Source organism: Argentina anserina, chromosome 1, assembly GCF_933775445.1.
Source record: "Argentina anserina chromosome 1, drPotAnse1.1, whole genome shotgun sequence".
Taxonomy (NCBI): domain Eukaryota; kingdom Viridiplantae; phylum Streptophyta; class Magnoliopsida; order Rosales; family Rosaceae; genus Argentina; species Argentina anserina.
The window spans coordinates 6,836,610-6,856,671 of NC_065872.1; the positions used below are offsets into that span (position 1 = coordinate 6,836,610).

General features: G+C 39.1%; 4 protein-coding genes across 7 annotated transcripts; 1 reads left to right on the forward strand and 3 right to left on the reverse strand.

Annotated features, from left to right (window-relative positions):
* Window positions 1-141: 141 nt before the first annotated feature.
* LOC126798208 (anthocyanidin 3-O-glucosyltransferase 5-like) lies at window positions 142-1,881 on the reverse strand. The gene is made up of 2 exons (XM_050525135.1): window positions 910-1,881; window positions 142-799 (listed from the first exon to the last, which is right to left on the reverse strand). The coding sequence occupies exons 1-2, from the start codon at window positions 1,877-1,879 to the stop codon at window positions 300-302; spliced, it is 1,470 nt and encodes a 489-aa protein (XP_050381092.1). The 5' UTR covers window positions 1,880-1,881; the 3' UTR covers window positions 142-299.
* Window positions 1,882-4,847: 2,966 nt separating this feature from the next.
* On the reverse strand, window positions 4,848-6,683 carry LOC126795899 (BES1/BZR1 homolog protein 2-like). The gene is made up of 2 exons (XM_050522659.1): window positions 6,361-6,683; window positions 4,848-5,832 (listed from the first exon to the last, which is right to left on the reverse strand). The coding sequence occupies exons 1-2, from the start codon at window positions 6,583-6,585 to the stop codon at window positions 5,086-5,088; spliced, it is 972 nt and encodes a 323-aa protein (XP_050378616.1). The 5' UTR covers window positions 6,586-6,683; the 3' UTR covers window positions 4,848-5,085.
* A 4,389-nt stretch (window positions 6,684-11,072) lies between these two features.
* On the forward strand, window positions 11,073-13,902 carry LOC126792565 (uncharacterized). The gene is made up of 4 exons (XM_050518975.1): window positions 11,073-11,311; window positions 11,966-12,589; window positions 12,678-12,859; window positions 12,935-13,902. Exons 1-4 carry the CDS (start codon window positions 11,229-11,231, stop codon window positions 13,540-13,542), a joined length of 1,497 nt encoding a protein of 498 aa, XP_050374932.1. The 5' UTR covers window positions 11,073-11,228; the 3' UTR covers window positions 13,543-13,902.
* A 601-nt stretch (window positions 13,903-14,503) lies between these two features.
* LOC126782435 (NEDD8-conjugating enzyme Ubc12) lies at window positions 14,504-16,840 on the reverse strand. 4 transcript variants are annotated; one of them, XM_050507701.1, is made up of 7 exons: window positions 16,797-16,840; window positions 16,396-16,448; window positions 16,188-16,295; window positions 15,535-15,643; window positions 15,176-15,254; window positions 14,960-15,076; window positions 14,504-14,876 (listed from the first exon to the last, which is right to left on the reverse strand). In XM_050507701.1, the coding sequence occupies exons 3-7, from the start codon at window positions 16,291-16,293 to the stop codon at window positions 14,739-14,741; spliced, it is 549 nt and encodes a 182-aa protein (XP_050363658.1). In that variant the 5' UTR covers window positions 16,294-16,295; window positions 16,396-16,448; window positions 16,797-16,840; the 3' UTR covers window positions 14,504-14,738. The 4 variants fall into 4 exon arrangements, with proteins under 4 accessions (XP_050363658.1, XP_050363651.1, XP_050363665.1 ...); XM_050507694.1 differs by having other exon boundaries at window positions 16,742-16,820; XM_050507708.1 differs by lacking the exon at window positions 16,797-16,840 and having other exon boundaries at window positions 16,380-16,722.
* Window positions 16,841-20,062: the final 3,222 nt, after the last annotated feature.

A 20,062-nucleotide genomic window follows, 5' to 3' on the forward strand; every position in this document is an offset into this window, starting at 1 on the left:
ATCCCTCTAAAATACTGAAATAAGAGATTTTTTAGTATAAAGTCAGTAAAGATAGGTCATTTGATATCTGATTATCCTGTACGTAATTTGTTTCTTTTATATTGTTACTTACTACACACTAAGCCACTTCTTTGGGGAATATAAATGCAAAATCAAGCATTATTATAATTGAACTGAGTTATACAAGCAACATACATATGTGATTGACAAAGAGCAAATCAAGCTCACAAATACATGCAAGTCATGAGGCACTATATATATAACGGCACGAGCTCTCCTTCATCACACACACACACCAATTACGCATTTTCATTTGCATGATAATTCATCCTCCATATCTTCATATCTTGTACTGTTTTACTTACCACTTGAGACAAGGCATTATATGACGAACCGCCTTCTCTCAAAGCCCTTTCTCCACTTCGTTTTAGCTCTTTCGCCCTACCCCTTATTTTAAACCCATCATTCTCCACCATGATCTTCCTCACCATCCTCTCTATCTCCTCCCTGCCAACCACTTTCTTCCAAGGCGGCACCTCTGACCGGACCGCCACCCCGAGCTCCTCAGTCAACAACGTGGCGTTCATCCTCTGCTCAGCGTAGAGCGGCCAAGCAATCATTGGCACCCCATTTTTCACACTCTCCAGCGTTGAGTTCCACCCACAGTGGGAGAAAAACCCTCCAACCGACAAATGGCTTAAGATGTCCACTTGTGGTGCCCAAAGAGGCACAATAAAACCCATACCGCTGGTCCGGGTCAGAAACCCTTCCGGAAAATAAGTTGATACGTCACCCACACCTGAACCAAAGGCAATAATACCATAAATTCAAGATGATATCGACTCAAAAGTAGAACAACGAATGTAAAAACATAAAAGCAACAGGGTAAACTAAAGGAGTTTGATTTACCATTTCCGGCAGTGAAAAAGGCGGCATCTGATTTTGTTGTGGGTGGCCGTACAACCCAAATGAATCTTTGTTGACTCAACTCCAAACCCCAAGCCATCTCCATCATTTGTTCATTAGACAAGGTCCCTCCGCTTCCCAAACACACAAATATCACCGACTCACTAGGTTGTTTGTCAAGCCAATCAAACAAGTCCTTATTAACCGTCATATCACCTGATTGGACCAGTCTAGTTAACGGTCCGACCGGATATACCGGCACCATTTTAGTCACTCGACCCAAGAGTTTCTCATCTCTAAACGCAGCTAGTGTTGTAGGCTGCAGTTCCTCCCAAATATTCAGCAAAATCCCATCACCGAGTGAAATCTCAGCAGAAAATCGTATGTATTCAGAATACTGTTGGTTGGTTCTGTCCAGCATTGGGTCGATCACTTCTTCTGGTACGACTGTTCTGCAACCCGGAATTTTGAGAGGTTCGGTTCGAAGAACGTACTCTCCTTCCACTTCCTTGTCTAGGGTTGGAGAGTACGTCATCAGAGCGAGAAACCATGCATTGGAAGGAATGTAAACGTACTTAGGAATACCTAGCTCCTCCCCAATGAGCAACGATTCTGTGCCAAAAGTGTCGACGATGAGCATGGTAGGAGGACACGCCATGTCGTGCAGCGCCGACCGGAATGCAGGTCGTATCTCTCTCATTATGACGGCAAGGCACGTAACTACAGCGGCTTTTGGATCGACTAGGCCAGAGATGTCAACTGGAGGGAGCGTTACAACATTGAGTTTCGCGGTCGTGGCTTCTTTGATGGTTAGGGACTCGGCTTGTGACGTGGAAGACAAGGCAAAGATTGTCACTCTGATGTTTTGGTTGGAGGCGATGAGGCGTTTCCCGAGCTCAAGAACCGGAATGATATGGCCGAATCCTGGACTGGAGAGTATCGCTACATGGAGCGTTGAGTTTGAACTACTCATCGTTGCTAGTATAGCTCAAAAATAGTGTGTCTAGACTTGTAGTTGAGTTAAGTTATATATAGCAGTTATAAATACGCGAACATGCTATTGTTTTTCGATTACACTATTCAAGAACAAATATGTGGTTGGAAATTAAGCAACTGCGGATGATCGATGGCCAATCGATCAGCTAGGGGGTTCAACCACTGTCATTGATGATTCTCTAAGAAGATTTGGTACATGGCACTTATTCCATGGTTAAACATTGACTTCAACAGTTTACATATACAACTGTTTACATATTAGGAGGAACTAAGTTCTTGTGTAGTTTAAAAAGGAAGAATTAGCAGAAGAATTGGAGGCGTATCAGCCAAGTAAAAATTTGATAAGGTTTTTATTATAATTAGGTTGATCCTAATTGTCAGACCAAGAAATCAACGAGTTTCATTCACAGATGAGAACTTGAGAAGGATCCATAAGCTATGCTATTGGAAGAGCAGTAAGTAATATAGTACGTGGGACTGGAGAAGATAATTACAAGAAGTTACGTCTTCGTGAAATGATACGAGCGTCAAATAAAAGAAGGTAAAACTCTTGTTTGCATCTGTTTTCTCTTTTGGCTTTTTGGCAACATAATCATTCTGCGTTATACTCTTGGCATCAATAATATGGTTTAGAATTATCAATTGCTATTGTTGTATGAATCAACGGATTAATGATTCTAATGTTTTTAATTAGCAGGATAATATCTGAATCTAGAAACAGCTAGGGGGAATCTAGAAGCAGCTAGGGGCCCGGTTTGATTATATCCATGAATTTTGAGTATAATATTGTAAATGCAGTGGTAGCTAGAGTCCTTTACCTTCCAAAGGTGAAAGATATATGTGAGCTAATCTTCTTCTCCATATTAGCTTAGCATCTTCAATTATAATGTATGGTTGGGGCGTTTATTCGTATATGACATAACTAGTACTTACCGGTGGAAGTGTTGAAAATATACTTCCCACATAAAAAAATGAGAACTAGTATGTGGGTTTATAAAAGTTTAAATCACTTTATCCATTGCCAATTAGTTTTAGATGTGAATCTTATATCAGTTTATCATAGTATCAGAGAGCAAAAACAATTACTAGTGCATCGCAAATATTCATCGAGTAGAGAGCAAGAACAACTACTAGTTAGTGTCAAAATTCTAAGACAAATGATAGTTGTAGATTGTACTATATGTTAAGTGATTATTTACCTGACTGGTTATATTTATAATCACCATTTTTAACCAGGGCAACAGAAATTGTGTTCTAGATTCACCCTGAAAGAACAGTGATCGTATTAAGCATGGCGTGGACGTCAAACTAGACCAATTTAACGGGACCTAAGAGGTATTTTCACAATTTCTTTTCGACAAGTTATCAACCTCAATGTTAATACGGGGGCATTCACCAAGCCAGAGGTCCAAGTGAGGACGATGGACGCAAGAAAACCACATTGATTAGCGTCTAATACAATGCGCTTTTAAAGAAATTAATAAACCCAATGAACTTATGGTGAGATTGTGCAAATAGGTATAGACGTATAGTTGTGCAAACAAGAAATCAATTTTCGAATTTGGAAGCCTTCGAAAGACAGTAAGACACTACTCAAGTATGGGGCAATAGAGTGAAGGTGTTGTTTGATCTGTCTCATTCACCTGGTGATCATGAGGGAACACTACCATTTTTTGTTTGCACCCTCCCTTCCTTATTACATTAGCAGAATTACTGGTAAAGCTAGCGAACAATGATTAACGCTCTTTGAGTCAATTCGCAATTAGGGTTTCACAAAACTTTCACTTTGGGCCTCATTTGGTATCCGGAAAGTGAAGTAGTTTCTTTAAAATTCTTATAGGAATGAAACTGAAATGGAAGTTTCGGTGTTTAGTATCACAAACAAAGTTAGTAGAATATTGTCAAAAATATTGTAAGTAACTGTATCTATTTCATTGCATGAGTAAAAATTGCAAAAAAATTAAAGAGGAAAGTTGGTTCCACAACATGTTCATGAAAGGAAGTATTTTCCCCCCACATTTTCCCTATGAACTTCTTTTTCCGAAGCCCTCAATTCCGCGAAATTAACATCTTGGCCAAAAGGTGCTGTCATGCTAGTTTCATAGTTGATTTTGATCACATATAACAGAAACTCATTGATCATTCAACTGCAAAGGCTGAACGGATGGGGGTGGGATCAGAAGCAGCAGAGGCACCAATAATCGGTGCAAGCATAAATGATTGGTACACTGAGACATCAGGCGTGATATAATTCACTATTTCACATGCATTCGCAGAATGCTACATATCACATGCCCAAAGGGACCCTCTCCAGAACTGGAGAGGTTGAGCTCTTCTTTCTGAGATGCTCTTTTTGACCCCTCACAACTCTATCACAAGAAGGCAATAATCAAATAATGTACAGGAAGCTAATCTCTCAGTATGATATGTATCAATCTCTACATAGGAATGGATAAGAAAACAACACCCTTTCTAAGCCAGAATGGTATTATTGACCTTACTGAGGAAAATTCACTTTCAAAAACTTGTTGCAATTTATAGTCACCCCTCTACTATTGTCATCCCCATTTATGACTCCAGATCAAACTCAGAACACCAAATGAATGACTGATAATACAGTACTAAATGGTAACAGAATGAGACTATTTCTGACAAGAAGGATCTAATAATACAGCTACGTCCAAGAATTGTGATCATGTGTTTCGCCAATAGGTAGTCTACAATGGATGGATCATGTGCTCCACAGCCAAAACGCAATCTTTGTTTGAAGCTGGTCACATTATACCACTGGCGACAACATCTTAATTAGGGGTCTCCAAATCTTAAGACAGAAAGTAATATCCAATATTTTAACTTGCTATGTTCTTCTCCACAGAAAGATTTGAGCAATGCAGGCTTTCTGTGAGTGTGCCTGGAAATCTTGCTCTTATAACCAACAGATTCAATGAGATTAGATTCCTATAGTGGCTCCAGGAGAGAGTAAACTCTACATTTAAGGAAATACATGATGCACCGAAAATGATTTTGACGTGAGCCAAATTTGTAATAGAAGTGAAAGTAGACACCAAGCAATGCTTATCAGCTGCCAAAGTATTCGAAATGCCCAGTGAAATCCACAAAAGGTCTTCCCTCTCATTCTTAAAGACACATTCTCAAGCTAAAGCTTCCGGCGGCGGATGATGCTTAACTATGCATCTTCCCATTCCCAAGTGTAAGCTCCAGATCTTCCACTCCAACCTCGTGTATTCTCTCACCCTCCCAAGCTTTCAGCCTGCCACTCTCAAATTCAAACTCCGACCCTCGTGCCCTCTCCACGGGGTTCCCCCAACCAATCCCCCCATGCACAACAACAGTCTGCTGATGAACATTCTGCTCAGCCACCGGTTTCATCAGATTAAATGTGGGCGAAGGTGGAGCTACTGAAGGTACCCCAGTCTGGAAACTCACCCAACGACCAGAGTCCACTGTGGAAGCATCAGACTCATCACATTCTGGAATTGTGGCAGGTGCAAGATGGTGGCGCCGAGTAGGACTTGAAGGGGCAGAGGCTGCAAACAGGGGGTGGCACAAGGAGTTTATGCAGCCATTAGTAAGGGATTCCCAGTCAGGCTTCCGCTTCGTTCCTCTAGAAGTTGGGGAAGACAGAGGTGGTGTAACAGGAGCACTGTTCGAAATTCTAAGAGATGGAAGATTTGTAGGAATGGAAGCCAGGTCATGTAGGAATGGAAGAAGGTACGAGGACGGGTTTTGATGGTAAGAGGAAGGGTTTCCGTCAAAACGAGTAGGGCTTGGGAAGGAGGAGGAAGATGGACTGGCATGGTAGGATGGTACAGGACTTGGGAAAGATGAGGATTGTGGGCTTGGCTGCATTGATGAACACGCACTCATATTTGTGGGAGTGCCTGCAATTTCAATTGGTGGCTTGCATCCCTGTAAGCCAAGATCATCAAACAATAAGATTAAGCGGATAAAGACGGAGCTCAATTGAAAGCCAAATCATCAGAAGAGGTATCATTTGGATTTCAACACATTGATAAACTTTGATTCAATAAATACTAATACAGATCTCATCACCAATGAGAAAACAAAAAAAAATGCACCAATAGTTCACAGCCTTTACATCAACAACTGATCGAATCATGAAAATTGCAAATTAACCAATTCAATCTAAAGACAGAGTCTTTGCGACAGAGTTCGGATCCTAAGCAGAACCAGAACAAAGTTAAAGTTATGTTTTTTCTTTTCAATGATGTAAAGAGATCATCAATTCATCAAGTTGCTCAATCTGTTCCTACAAGATTAAACTTACAAAAGGGTGGCCTCTAATTCAAATAAATCAAATGGATTCAAACCCATAAACCAAACACTAACCAAAACCAAGTTTAACTCACAAAGATTCCCAGACAGATCTATAAAAAGACAGAAAGCTAATTAAAACTGAAGCAAACTGATTACTACCTTGCGGTAAGTAGTGCCATCTTCTTCAACAACCCAACCAGCTTCAGCACATAGAGCTTTCAAGACCTCGTTGTTGTCACAGTGCTTGGGAAGCTTGTAGCTGCCCTGAGCTCGAAGGCCCGAGTATATCTTAGCAGCAATGGCTCTTCTCCTCCGCTCCCTCCTCTTGTTGTTCTCCCTCTCCTTCCACGTCGGTAACCTTCCCGATGACCCACCGCCGGTCATTTTAGCACCACCTCCCAACCCTTCTGAGCTTTCTCTCTCTAGAGTCAGTTGAGAGGAGACGAGAGGAGAGCACTATTCTATTGTGTACCTCTCTCTCACGAGGAAAGTGTCTTACTTTATTCAAGAGAAGAATTGTGTGAAAGAACAAGATCCATTCTCCTTGTTATTTTTTCTTTTTCAGTTTTTTTCTTTGCTCTATCCATACTCTGTTCACACATCATCGATTGCAAGTTTTTCTTCTCCACGATATTTGTAAGATCCGATAGCTAAGTAGGTACTGTATGTTAATCCTCTATGATAAGTAGGTATTGTTTAGATAGGGCTCGTAAAGTCACGACAATATAGATGGGTTCTAAAATTACGAAATGATAAAAAAAACTGAGAAATAATAATAAATGGAAAATTAAACGAACTAGTTTATCATTTTAAGTATTTTTATAGTGATATGTAAATGGTTTACAACTTGAGAGCAAAAATATAGGTTTTATCAATTGAATCATTTGCAGTGGTATAGTTAATGAGTTAAAAAAATGTCAATACTAGAAAATGTGTAATTTGGCTTCCTCAATTAGATGTCAAGACTAAAGATGTTACGAGATAAAAGTGTGAATGTAATCCCATTACCAATTCTAATAATATTGTAAGAAAAAAAAATCATGGATCTAGGGGATTATGCCTCCCTAGGCAAAGCACGGAAAAAATGAATGAAATACCAAAAAGATGTGGATCTAGGAGTAATACATATTCACTAGATCAAACACTGTGATCCCAGCTCTAAAAGAGGTTCTGTCCATTTGTTCTGCAAAAGCTTGAATGAGATTGACACCTTAAAGTAAACTACAAGTAGATCAGAAACTATTCATCTCAGTTAATAACCAAAATGGATATAAAACATGGGATAAGTAATGGTCTTTTATTTAATTGGTCACGTTGTTAGCGAGATTTTTTCCACTAATGTTTCACTCATCAAAGATACTACTAATCAATTGAACAATAGTCCGGGCACGCTGCGACTCGCAGAAGATCAAATTCCGTTATAGAACTCCGGCGCCGCGTTCCGTTTCGACGGAACCTAAAACGCACAATTGAGGGTGGGACCCAGCACCTCCCGCTAACAGTCCACACGTGCGTCACAAAAATCAATACGTGCCCCCCATTCGCTCACCACGTGAATGTGGTTCCACCTCCCATCTATATTCTTCCCGGTTTCTATTATTGTGCTAAATCTATTTTACTAAATGAAAATAGGAATACACACTTGCTTTAGGGTTAGCCTAATGGAGTAATCAAGTTCATTTGCAACGAAACATGGGAAAAATGGGGAGCACAGAATAGAAGATGTCAGTCATAATTGAAATTGTATTTTCGACATTGACTTCCCTCGTAGTTTTATCACAATTTTAAATTTATTTAGTAAATTTAGTAAGGCTGCTTCATATAAGTCTATAAAAGTTATAAGCAGTATACATAGTAAAATCGCTTGGATATAAGATTTATATAAGTTGTAAGCCCTACGCATAGTGATAAACTTCAAGATGTGACAGTCGTAATTTTTTAGCGCTTTAAAAGAACTCATGTCAATAAAAAATAAAATAAAACGTAAAAATAATACTTAGTGATAGTTAACGATCCATTATTAATTCATAAGATTAACAATTTGCTACATTACTATATGATGGATTGAGCTACTATCCCCGTATCAAGATTAAATCTAGGTATAGTCTCTCCCAGAACATTTTTTCTAAATTTGGAGTTCGGACTAATGACGTATAATCTAAAGTTTGTAATAGATGGAGAACGTAATTATAAATTCTATATAGAAAAGGGGCTAAATCCAATGGAAGGAGCACGTGGGGATCCAGCTCAGGTTGAGAGGGATGGTAGCGTGAGGAGTAGCTGGCTTGGCACACGTGCGGCGGAAGAGGGAGACAGACGGCCGTGCGCTGCCGTTTGAACGGGGACCGAACCCCGTGGTCTCATCCTTCTCCTAGAAGGGGCCTGCTCTTCTGATTGGTCTTCGTCGGTCCAAGAGACCCACGTGGGGGCTCCATTCACCCACGCCCTAATCACTTCTTAATTACACATCGTAATTCAATTCTTTAATCACATGTTATACCTTACAGCAGCTTTATTGACCCAAAAAAAAAAAACCTTACAGCAGATTGGGCTAACAAGCATTATCTTGCGTTTACCGGTACGAATGAAGTTGAAATGTAAATGAAATTCAAGATAGCATGAGTTCATTTTTTTTTGAAATTAAATCAATGAGAATAACGAATCGTCCAATCTCATTTCCGATTAAGTCATTATAAATAGTTTAAAAAATCTGTCAATTAAAATAAATCAACCGAAATTCAAATACAACATGACCCGTAATGTATAAACTCGGTATATTTGATTTAGTAGCATTTGTCCTTAGTATTTGATTATGATATGGTGACAGTGCGACATTGGTGCTTAGTTGTTGTAAATGAAGAATTTCAAACTTAATTCCCGAACTATTTTATTAGTCATTGTTTGTAGTTACTTATATCATTTAGGCCCGAAAAGCTGTAGTGTATTCAGATACTTCTCTGCTGTTATTTTGGTGAAATATGCAGGCAGCCAGGAAATTGCAACAAGAGCTTTGGGAATAGATTTTGATGCTAACCGGACAATGGCTTTGGACGACGAAAGCCTCACATTGCCTTCGCATGCCTGCTCTATATAGACTACATGCTTATCCTAAGTACGTATTGCAAATTCTATATATAAGATCAGTATCACGTACGTGTGTCTGCTTCGTCTGAAGAAGAGATCAACAAAACAAAATGCAGAAGCAGAACGGTCGACTATTGAGACTATTGACTAGTTTTACGGTTTGGCAATTATTGATCGAGGAGATGGAACAAATACTGTTCTACAGGTTAGGTCAAGTTAGATAACAGGTTTGATTTCGTTCAGTGTACCAAAATAGAACTAAATCACATGACAGAGCGATTTAGGGAGAAATGTGGAAATATAACCAATGCACACGTTTAATTTGGTCGTAGAGTACCGTACTTCACGATCTCATGTGAAGAAGGCTGTGGCTAAAGAAAACAGGTAAGTTTGCAGGTATCTCAAATCTAAGAAATGCCTGCCGATCGATCGACCTCTGTGATCTTATTGATCATCTAAGAAAGTTCACTGACAACAACTCACATAAAGTTGATCTTTCTCTTGACATTGATCTAATTGCTTCATCAAAAAATGCCATGACGATATTGGTGAAAACCGTGAAACGAGCAGCTTAATTAAGAAAGCTCAGCATAAGAGCACGCTCAAGATCGCAAGTATACCTGGGTATGTATGATGCATCGGGCTTGGACTCTTGGATCTTGAGCATTTGGAGGTAGAAATATGTTATGTAATTGAGACAACAAATTTATGGGAACTCTTCTTAGTTTTTACCTATCAAATACACAAGAATAGTGGTAAAAAAAAATGAAAACTTCAACCTAATCTGGCTCTCCTATGATATATATAGTAAGTAGCTGTCCTTACCTAATAAACACGTACGTACTGGATCAGGTAGGGTATGTATGATTGTATGAGTTCGTAACATTCCTCTGTCATATCCTTCTCCTCTTTAGATTTGGTTCTCTATTCTTATGAATGCTGCAACGCAAGTACTATAGCAATTTACATCTTCCAGTCAGGTTATAGAGACTGGGCGAGGTTACTGCCCATTATTTCTCTGTTTAGCTCGTATTAGTTAAACTGAGGAGATGTTATTAAGATGGGGAGAGCTTACAATATGCAGAAGGTGGATTCATCTATTCCTTTCGATGCATGCATGGCAGAGTGAGAAAGTTTGCTAGATCAAGCTTCTTTCTTTAAACTTTGGTGGGTAAAGCTAGCCTCAAGTCTCCTTGACCAAATGAAATGTCAAATAACTATTGTGTTACCAAGTGTACATTTCGCCGCACTCATATTGTCTTTTTTAACGATTGTTTATGATATGAAATTTGTACACTCGGTAACAACAAAATTTCTCGTTGAGTGATCTTGTGATTTCTCGGTGCAGAATTTGAATACGAAAAAATTTGATAGGATTGAATGCTGTGTTTTTTTTTTTTCGTTAAATTTATTTTAGGATCTCACTTGTTATTCTGTCCAAAACTTAGAATGATCTAAGTTTGCCTTCCATAAAATGCAAAGTTAATGTTTTCTATTTATCCAAACAAGTTACAAACATAGCAATATGAACATCCCATTACGCATGGAATGTTGATCGACTAGTTATCAGTTAGAAGTCAAAAGACCAGAACTAAATGCATAAAGCACTAACTAAAATTCAAAGCAGAGCAGAATCAATGGCCATAATCGAACCCCAAAGTCAACATAATCCCATCACTTGTAATCCGAGCGTGTACATAAAAGCACAAGATATATATAACAGGCAAGACAAATCGGAGTCGCGCGCGTTTTGTATCGACCCAAAACAATGATAATCAAATCGAATCGTAAATATATTCTTTAAAAAAAACGTAATCAACTGGGAGACCAGAATGGTCGTGTGGATTTGAATCAAGTTCAAAGCTTTGTCTTTTCAGATCCGCCATAGATGCAGAGGACTTGTCCTTTCCGAGTTCTCTGGAGGGCAGTCGGGTTCTTCTTTCATGGGCCATAAACGGGCCTACAGATACCCATCTTCCTCTTCGCGATCAACACCTGGGTTTTTTGAACGCTTGGAAGCCATGAGGTCAGTTGTTGAAGCTAACCGTCGTTTCTTCCCGTGTTGTTGTTCTTTCAGCTTATGATGCTTATCTCTCTGTGTTAGTTTTTTATTGGTATATGGGATTTGATTGCTTTTTGTGGGTTGTTGATGGCTGAAGTATCAGTTTTTAGTTTCCGATAAGTTTGGAATAGGTCAAGTCAAATGCTTTTTGAGTGTTCTAGGATTTTTAGCATTGCTTTCAGATCTAGCGAGCCACTTCACACCTTAATACATGGCTCTTGACTTCGGAGTTTCAATATTCCGGAGCACTTTTAATATTTTCGCCTTGAAACACAGCCTTACTATGAAGTGGTTACCATTTAAGTGCTTATGAAATGCATATGTCTAGGTCTGGATTTGGTTAATGACTATGGAATGGAAGTATGAAACTAGCTAGTGTTTACGGTAAGGTGTTTCAATGCGGTGAAATGGTTCCACTAATTTTTCAGTTTTGTTTAAGAGTGGATTGTCAACATCGTAGAGATGTGATTGTGTTGGATTCTGATTCACCTAGAAATTCTGGATTTAAGAGAATCCCTTAAATCATGACACAAGATTGTGAACTCCTTTGTACTGAGGAATTTATATGACGAATTGACATTGTTTTCTCTTACCTGTCAATATGTGTTGTTTTCACAGAACAAGAAAGATTTTGGGGGTTTCTCTGTCTCTCATTCTCATCAACATGGCTGCTATAATGGAGCGAGCCGATGAGAATCTCCTCCCATCTGTATACAAAGAAGTCAGTGAAGCTTTTAATGCCGGGCCATCTGATCTTGGATATCTCACATTCATCAGGAACTTTGTGCAGGGAATGGCATCTCCCCTTGCAGGTGTATTAGTCCTCCTATATGACCGCCCCACTGTACTTGCAATGGGGACTTTCTGCTGGGCAATATCAACTGCTGCAGTGGGTGCAAGCCACCATTTTGGTCAAGCTGCAATCTGGAGAGCAGTGAATGGTTTCGGGCTGGCAATTGTCATACCGGCACTTCAGTCTTTCATTGCTGATAGCTACAAGGACGGCGTGAGAGGGGCAGGGTTTGGGATGGTGAGCCTTGTTGGCTCTTTGGGTGGCATTGGAGGTGGTGTAGTGGCCACACTTATGGCCGGTGACATGTACTGGAGCATACCTGGATGGCGTATTGCCTTCATTCTAATGGCAGCACTGAGTTCTCTGATTGGTGTCCTTGTGTTTATGTTTGTTGTTGATCCTAGAAAAATAGTTCCTATCACTGATGGTGCTGACCAGAGTTTTGAGAGGTACCTTTAAACTTGAATTCCTAAACACATTGTGGATTTTATTATTGTGTGGGTGAAGCAAGAATAATATGGGTGATTTATGTTGTAGGGATGATTTGCTAATGAAGGGCACTACTACTTCAACTGCAGCATCAGTTTGGTTGGAGTCTTGGACAGCCATGAAGTCGGTCGTTAAAGTGAAAACATTTCAAATAATCGTCTTGCAGGGCATTGTTGGGTCCCTGCCATGGACTGCCATGGTGTTTTTCACTATGTGGTTCGAACTTATAGGTAGCTATTACTACTGCAAATTCACTTCTGGTTTCATTAAGCACTAAGTTTTTAACTTCTAGTCCATTTTCACAGGTTTTGATCACAACAGTACAGCAGCTCTCCTCAGTCTCTTCGCTATTGGATGTGCTACGGGGTCTCTTCTTGGTGGAATCATAGCAGATCGAATGTCACGAATCTATCCCCATACCGGTCGCATCATGTGTGCGCAGTTCAGCGCCTTCATGGGAATCCCATTTTCATGGTTTCTACTCAAAGTAATCCCACAATCAGTAGACAGCTATTACACATTTGCAGTCACTCTCACCCTGATGGGTTTAACTATCAGCTGGAATGCTACTGCTGCAAATGGTCCCATGTTTGCTGAGGTTGTTCCTACCAAACACCGAACTATGATTTATGCATTTGATCGGGCTTTTGAAGGATCCTTCTCTTCTTTTGCTGCTCCTTTGGTTGGAATTCTTTCAGAGAAGATGTTTGGCTATGATGCAAAAGCTGTAGATCCGATTAAAGGGTCTACGAGGGAGGCCTTTGCATTATCACAAGGGCTTATTACCATGATGGCAGTTCCATTTGGTTTGTGTTGCTTGTTTTATACGCCTTTGTATGTTATCTTCAGAAAGGACCGAGAGAGTGCTAGAGTTGCGAGCGCAAAAGAGGAAGAGATGAGCCTGACGAAGTGAAATGAGGTATTCCTTATGTCGAAGGACGAAGGAGCAGCAAGTATGTGTGAAAATAGAATACGTCTGACTTCACATTTCTCATGCATATGGCATTTTCTTTAGATTTAGTCTTTAAAGGTTATACGCATTCATCTAGAATGTACAGTGACAAGTTTGAGAAGATATTGTGTTGAACTTTGAGGGTAAGAGATTTGTGATAGGGATACCATTTTCAAACTATTACTCATTGATGGTAAATCGCAAACTGTTCATCTATCAATACACGTCCAGGAGGCTTTGAACACTGGTCAATATGATTTGATTATATAGTGATGTAGCAACTTCGTTTCCTCTGGTAATGGTCGTGTATTTTTGAAACATGAGGGGTTTGTAATGGTCTGATGTCAATGCTAAAGAAGAATAAGAAGTGCTTTTGTAGGCTGTAATTCTATAAGATGCAATTGTGTCGAAAACTTTTTTGTCTTGAGCATATGGTATGAGACACTGCATAATCTTATATTGGCTGCTGCAACAACTTGCAAGAGCTTCCCGGTAAATAGGGTTAAATCAACAGAAGTTACAGAAAGCAAACATATCATTAATTCATGCAAAAAGACTACGTATGAGTACTAACTACTAACTAGTGAAGGAAACTACAAAGATCAGACAGATAATTGGTTAAGGTCCATTGGTCCAAGAGAGAAGCGAGAGTAAGTTCTACGGGATACATAAGCCAGATGCAAGAACAGTCCAGTCGTAGATCCCACAATCACATACAGCCTTGGAAGATCTACTGCGAACCAGAAAAGAGATTATACTCTGATGGGAAGGCCAGCCGTGAGAGTACTAAGATAAGCCATTGGCTGAAACCACCATGATCATTGTTTCCAAACCTTAATCACCATCTTTTTCCTGTACTAAAATAATTAATATTGTCGTGGAAAAATCAATGGCCTAAGTTTTATCAATATCAAGCATGAGCTCCGCCGTTGCAACATAACTAGTACTCGGAGACAACGCATTAAGTACAACCATTCCATCTCTGTTACACAAATATAGCAGCATCACAAAAGTTGAATAGTTTCGAACACCACAATTCCATCCACACTTGAAAGAAGGTGAAGAAAGAAAATGCAGTCTGCACGACAAATATTACAATCTCACATCCATGGCAAGATAATATATCAATCAGCACTGTGGTGTACCCGAACAAAAGTTTATATGCATCTTGGGAATAAGGTCTGCCCCACATATCCACCAGTCATTGCCCTTCTCACATTGGACTCGAACATCTTTGGGTTGTCTCTCAACACTGCAGCTGCATCATGGTTTAAGGGATCTTCATGATTTGGTTCCTGCGAACAAAGTTGAAGAGAAAATAAGCAACATTCTGATACCAGATGCCAGGTAATTGTCTAAAATGTACAAATATAATTACCGTGAAAAGATGATACAATCCATAAACAATGGTGTTAATATTAAGAACAGGTTTCCAATCTTCTCGTAGGATGTTGAGGCAGACATTTCCTTCCAGGTCAATGTTAGGATGGTAGACCTGAGAATTGGTTGTACCAGGTATAAGCCAATGTACCATAGAAGTAAATCAACTAGAAGGAAGAAAGGTAGAGAATACAATTATGATGTGCAGGTCTACCTTGGTCTTACACTTGACTTTTGGGGCTTCATGTGGGTAGATAGGAGAAACTTTGAATGAAAAGAAGAACTTACCACCTCTGTCACACAAATGAAAAAGTATCAGAAATAAAATCATTGTACTTGTTGAGAGGAGACACTACTAAAGTTATGCCCTAAACCCACAATACTATTGATTGTGTTTATCCTGCTATATTCAATATGCCCGGCACTTAAAATTCTATGCACATATGTATATGTATTGTATAACAAGTTTAACCAGGTATTGTATATTCATTGTCTAAAATTAGTACTTCCCAGTTTTGAAAGAAAATTATGTTTGGACAAAATATTGCAGACAAAAATTAGAGCAATTCTTACGTGTAGTATCCTTCATCTGGTTTAATTGAAACCTCAAAGTTCATAAGATCATCCTTGCCATTGGGAAATGATATTGCACAAGAATTTGGTAGATTCAGCTCAGATATATCTGCATCAGATGCCAAAACAAGGTACTTTCTGTTAAATAGATGATCAATCCAGGAGAGCAGGAGCAGTGGAGCACAAATAAGTAGTTAAAGACAGTAAAGAATGTAAATGATGGTTCATCATGGCAACAACATTTAAACATAATGTGAAAAACCATTCCATTGTAGTCAAGTCCAAAAATACCTCAACTTGATCTATCAATTCAGTCTAAAGAAAGAAAACACGATCAGCATTCAATTTGTTAGAAACAGTTATGTCAAAAATTGTGTTGCTCCAAAACATTAGAACCTTTTTGCTAAGTCCTATAACTAAACCAAGGATCGATATGTTCTACATTCACCAAACCAACTTATAACACTGTAATCTAGGAAAACTCATTCTCCTAATCACCAAAATTCAAACAATACAAACATTCCATATAAATCAAATTCTCTAATCATTTAACCCTTTTTCAGTCTCAAAACCATCACCATCACACTTAAACTTGAACGAAAGTGAAATAGTGCAATCACAAATATGTTCAAAGTCCTAAAGACAACAAAAACCTTTATGAAGGCGCAACTCTCCAGCGCTTTGCCTCTTAAGAGGTGACCCTCCATTGGCTTCGGCAAGCTCCTTCTGCTTTTCCTTCACCTTGAAAAGCCTAATCATAGCTACACAAAGTAGATAACTAATCAGCTATAGTAATCAACACGACAACAACAACAAACATAAGTAGGTTTGGAGCTGAAACTAACAGTGACAACTAGACACCTTCTATTCACTGGTGACTGCTCCTTCTTCTCCTTTGCCCCTTCTTTATGGCTCTAAAAATTACAACTCTGTTCGAAATTATATACTCAAAATCATGGTCTTAACATTAAAAGTCCAAATCAAATTCCAAATCGTAAAAGCAAACCCAAAAATCACTCAGAATCAAAATCTACCCTTTTGAAATTAAAGTCAGTTCATCATGTACTGAAATACAAATCATCTAAAGAGGTGGATGGTTAAAAACAGAAAGATCAAAACGGAAAGCCAGCGGTAAAACCCAAAATCCAAAGAATACAAACAATCAAGATAAAGACATAAATCGTCGGGGACTGAAAACGTTGCATACTTTAAGCACCCAGAATGCGATTTGTGAGGAATATAAAAGAGTAAGAAAGATTTACAGGGTTTATATAGGTGGTGGTGGCCCTGGTTGAGAAGAAGGTCTCTCCAAGAGAGAGTTGGGGATTAACTGATTAAGTGGGAAAACGATGAAGAAGACGACCTGTCGTTTAGGTGTACTCCCACCTCGGATTTTTATTTGTATATTAATTTGTTGCTTTATTTCGACGCTAATTCCTCTTTTGCGTTGGATATGGATAAGGTCTAAAATGAGAAAGTCTTGTAATTTTCTAATACGTGGATGGTGGCATTTTTTGTTTGATGTAAGGGCTAGTGCGGTTGTCTTTAAATCTTTATTAATGAAACCGTCAAATATAAAGAGGGACGTGAAACCTAAATTTTTTATTATAAAGACCTGCTATAATATTAAAAATCTATACAAACAAGTTTTTAACAAAATAACAACCAGTAAAGAGTACTACCCAAATAACAACTCTATTTACTCTCGACCAACAGTGACATGGTGGAGAGATCGCTAAAGATGTAACTCTATTAATGATGAAGTAGCAATTACATATCATATTGTCTAAAAAAAACTCTCCAACTGTGTTATCGCCGGAGATTGTGACCATCTGACTAAACAAATGATACGCCACCTTCTGAGAGCAAGTCAGGTATACGAGATGCATAAACCGTGAATAAGCCCATTTTGATCTACCAAAAAAGGGTAAGTTATTTTTGTCTGTGATAAACCGTAAATAGCAAGAAATACATAAAATAGAAAACAATATTGAAGATAAAGTGGGCCTAGAGCAAAAGCCTAGACCCGGATACCAGCAAGCCTAAGCCGAAAAACAGAGAAGGAGAAGACGCCACTGCGCAGCCTCGCCGGCGCCTCCATCCTTGTCCGAACACCATCTTGATGCCAAAAAGACATCAACCTCTTCGTCTTCTTTCCACAGTTCCCCTTACACCAGCAAGACGACTGCCCCTCTCCAGATTAGAGTCACACCTCCCCTTCTTAATCAGACCAAGATCCGATCGAAAATCAGTATATCCTAGCAAAGCCCTCGCTCGTTGGTCACTGCTAGGAGACCTTCGAACCCACAATCCCAACCAGAATCCACCGTAAGGACATCCACACTCCACTCTAGTAAAAGACGAACCTGAACTCGTCGGCAAACTCTCCACCACCGCTGTCGTTCGGCATTGGAACCTCCAAGTGAGGGTGGCAACGATAGCCTCCCCCTATCTCCTTGTCGTCGACTTGACTTCTTATTTCTAGGCTCAATGCCCCTAAAGGCTTGTCCGACGACACCAGGACGACGCGCTGCCGGACTGACATGTCTCTCAAATAGCGTTGCTATTTGCTAGGGTTTTTTCGCCACATGTGATAAGTCAAATGGGGTTGTTCTTGTCTGTATGGACGGTGGCATTTCAGAACCGAAAACATGACGGCAAGTGCATGAAATTGAGAATATTAACTTATACACAGCCACCATCAAGCATTCTAGCATAATTTGCGAGTTTCTTTTTCATGCGGCTCGTATAACTTAGTACTGTAAAAAAGATTATGCATTAGATTATTAATGGAATGACGTCATTAAAAAAATTAGTAGAAGATAGTTAACTAAGCGCACCACTGATACAAAGACTACTACCCGACATGAAGATTCATTTTGAGGCAAAGAAATTTAGAACACTATTCACTATATACTAACCAAAGTAACAAAGGTCTTGTAAGACCCATCAGACTGGACAACTCAGATGTTTAAGTTCGACTGCTTTAACTCTTTATGTTTTTTCATGGAATCAAAGAAACAAGATTCAAACATGAAAAATCACACACATGTAAACGTGATTTGTAAACTAGCTAGCTAGTTATCATCATTAGGAATTTGATAGACCAATTATTATGAGCTAAATCACACACATCAAAAGTGATGGGCTTATTGACCCAAAAAAGTGATGGGCTTCAGTGAAGACCATTATGATTTATGAGCAACGAAACTTTTATCACATTTAGTATAACTGAACTATGATTGATTTTTCATCACAAACTTCAAGCCCAAGCTCTCTCCCTGTATATGCCAGTAATGCCACTGTCCAACGTGACCCGCCTCTTTTGAGCCAAATTACTTTCCTTGACAAAAACTATACATATCTATCTTGCATGCAGATCAGAAAATGCTCTATTTCTGGTCGCATCATCTCAGGCTCCTTAATTAGTATGTTAAGCAAGGGATCAAGTTTTACTTCTAACCTCTGCAACTCTGCATGTATGTGAAATTGTGAATGATGTGATTGATCATGCATGCCTCTGGATCTGTACTAAATGTTCGATCTCAAATTTTTAGGCATATTATATATATATATAGCTGGGTTTTTCATCTTCAGGCACTGTCTTCTTGTACAGGTAACGATGTCAATACATTGTACATAGTAATTGTCTTTACGGCCAGGGAGATCCGATCCCTCCCAGCTTGGTATACATCTTGTCATTTTTTTAGGGACTTAACTCTCTAGTTTAGGGGTGGGCATGGGACGGAATGGGACGGGACGAGCTCATCTCACGTCTCATTCCACTCTTTTAAATCGGGACGGGATGAAAGTTTTTAAGAATGCATCTCACTCGAGATTAATCCCGGTTGAGATGAGACGGAACGAGACAAATCCCACCTTCCTATGAAGTTAAATAAAAACCTATATTTTTACTTTTTCATTAACAAAGTAACATTCAATAATGAAATTTTAACAAAAAATGCATATTATGTTCAAAATATTATAATTTCCCATTATTATTTGAGTTGATATAATTTTGGAGCTATTAAGAACATAAATTAGTTTCATTTTGATACAAATATATAAGAATTTTTAAGTTTTCTTTAAAGGTACGACGGGACGGGACGAAACGGGATATAAATTATTCGTCTCACGTCACATCCCACTATTATGAAATGAGACGGGATCGGGACATGACAGACGTTTTTAGACTTCCGTCTCGTTCCTATGAATTTCTGGACGGGATCGGAATTTCTGTTTTTTATGCCCACCCCAAGTCTAGCTTTTATGGCCTTTGATTAACTATTACAAGCTGGACGGTATTTACAATGTCTTAATTTGCAGGATACAAATGTCGTTGGGCCGCCTCCATGTTTGTTTGCTTCTTAAACTGCCGAGGGATGCCAAAAATGGACCTGCAGCTTATCATAATGAAGCAAGATTTGGTTCAGAACTTCAAATGGATTGAATAGCTAGGAGATAATGCGCATTACTTTTTGTTAAAATTTTGCACAGGAATTGAAAATGAGTGTACAATCTCATTGTT

Excerpts from the sequence above, each read along its gene's own strand:
- LOC126798208 (XM_050525135.1), bottom strand. The coding sequence starts at position 1,879 with ATGAGTAGTTCAAACTCAACGCTCCATGTAGCGATACTCTCCAGTCCA. Across the intron at positions 800-909 it reads CTTTTTCACTGCCGGAAATG|GTGTGGGTGACGTATCAACT; the intron begins GTAAATCAAACT and ends CCTTTGGTTCAG.
- LOC126795899 (XM_050522659.1), bottom strand. The coding sequence starts at position 6,585 with ATGACCGGCGGTGGGTCATCGGGAAGGTTACCGACGTGGAAGGAGAGG. Across the intron at positions 5,833-6,360 it reads ATGGCACTACTTACCGCAAG|GGATGCAAGCCACCAATTGA; the intron begins GTAGTAATCAGT and ends CTTGGCTTACAG.
- LOC126792565 (XM_050518975.1), top strand. The coding sequence starts at position 11,229 with ATGGGCCATAAACGGGCCTACAGATACCCATCTTCCTCTTCGCGATCA. Across the intron at positions 11,312-11,965 it reads GAACGCTTGGAAGCCATGAG|AACAAGAAAGATTTTGGGGG; the intron begins GTCAGTTGTTGA and ends TTGTTTTCACAG. Across the intron at positions 12,590-12,677 it reads GCTGACCAGAGTTTTGAGAG|GGATGATTTGCTAATGAAGG; the intron begins GTACCTTTAAAC and ends TTTATGTTGTAG.
- LOC126782435 (XM_050507701.1), bottom strand. The coding sequence starts at position 16,293 with ATGATTAGGCTTTTCAAGGTGAAGGAAAAGCAGAAGGAGCTTGCCGAA. Across the intron at positions 15,644-16,187 it reads AGAGTTGCGCCTTCATAAAG|ATATATCTGAGCTGAATCTA; the intron begins GTTTTTGTTGTC and ends CATCTGATGCAG. Across the intron at positions 15,255-15,534 it reads CCAGATGAAGGATACTACAC|AGGTGGTAAGTTCTTCTTTT; the intron begins GTAAGAATTGCT and ends TTTGTGTGACAG.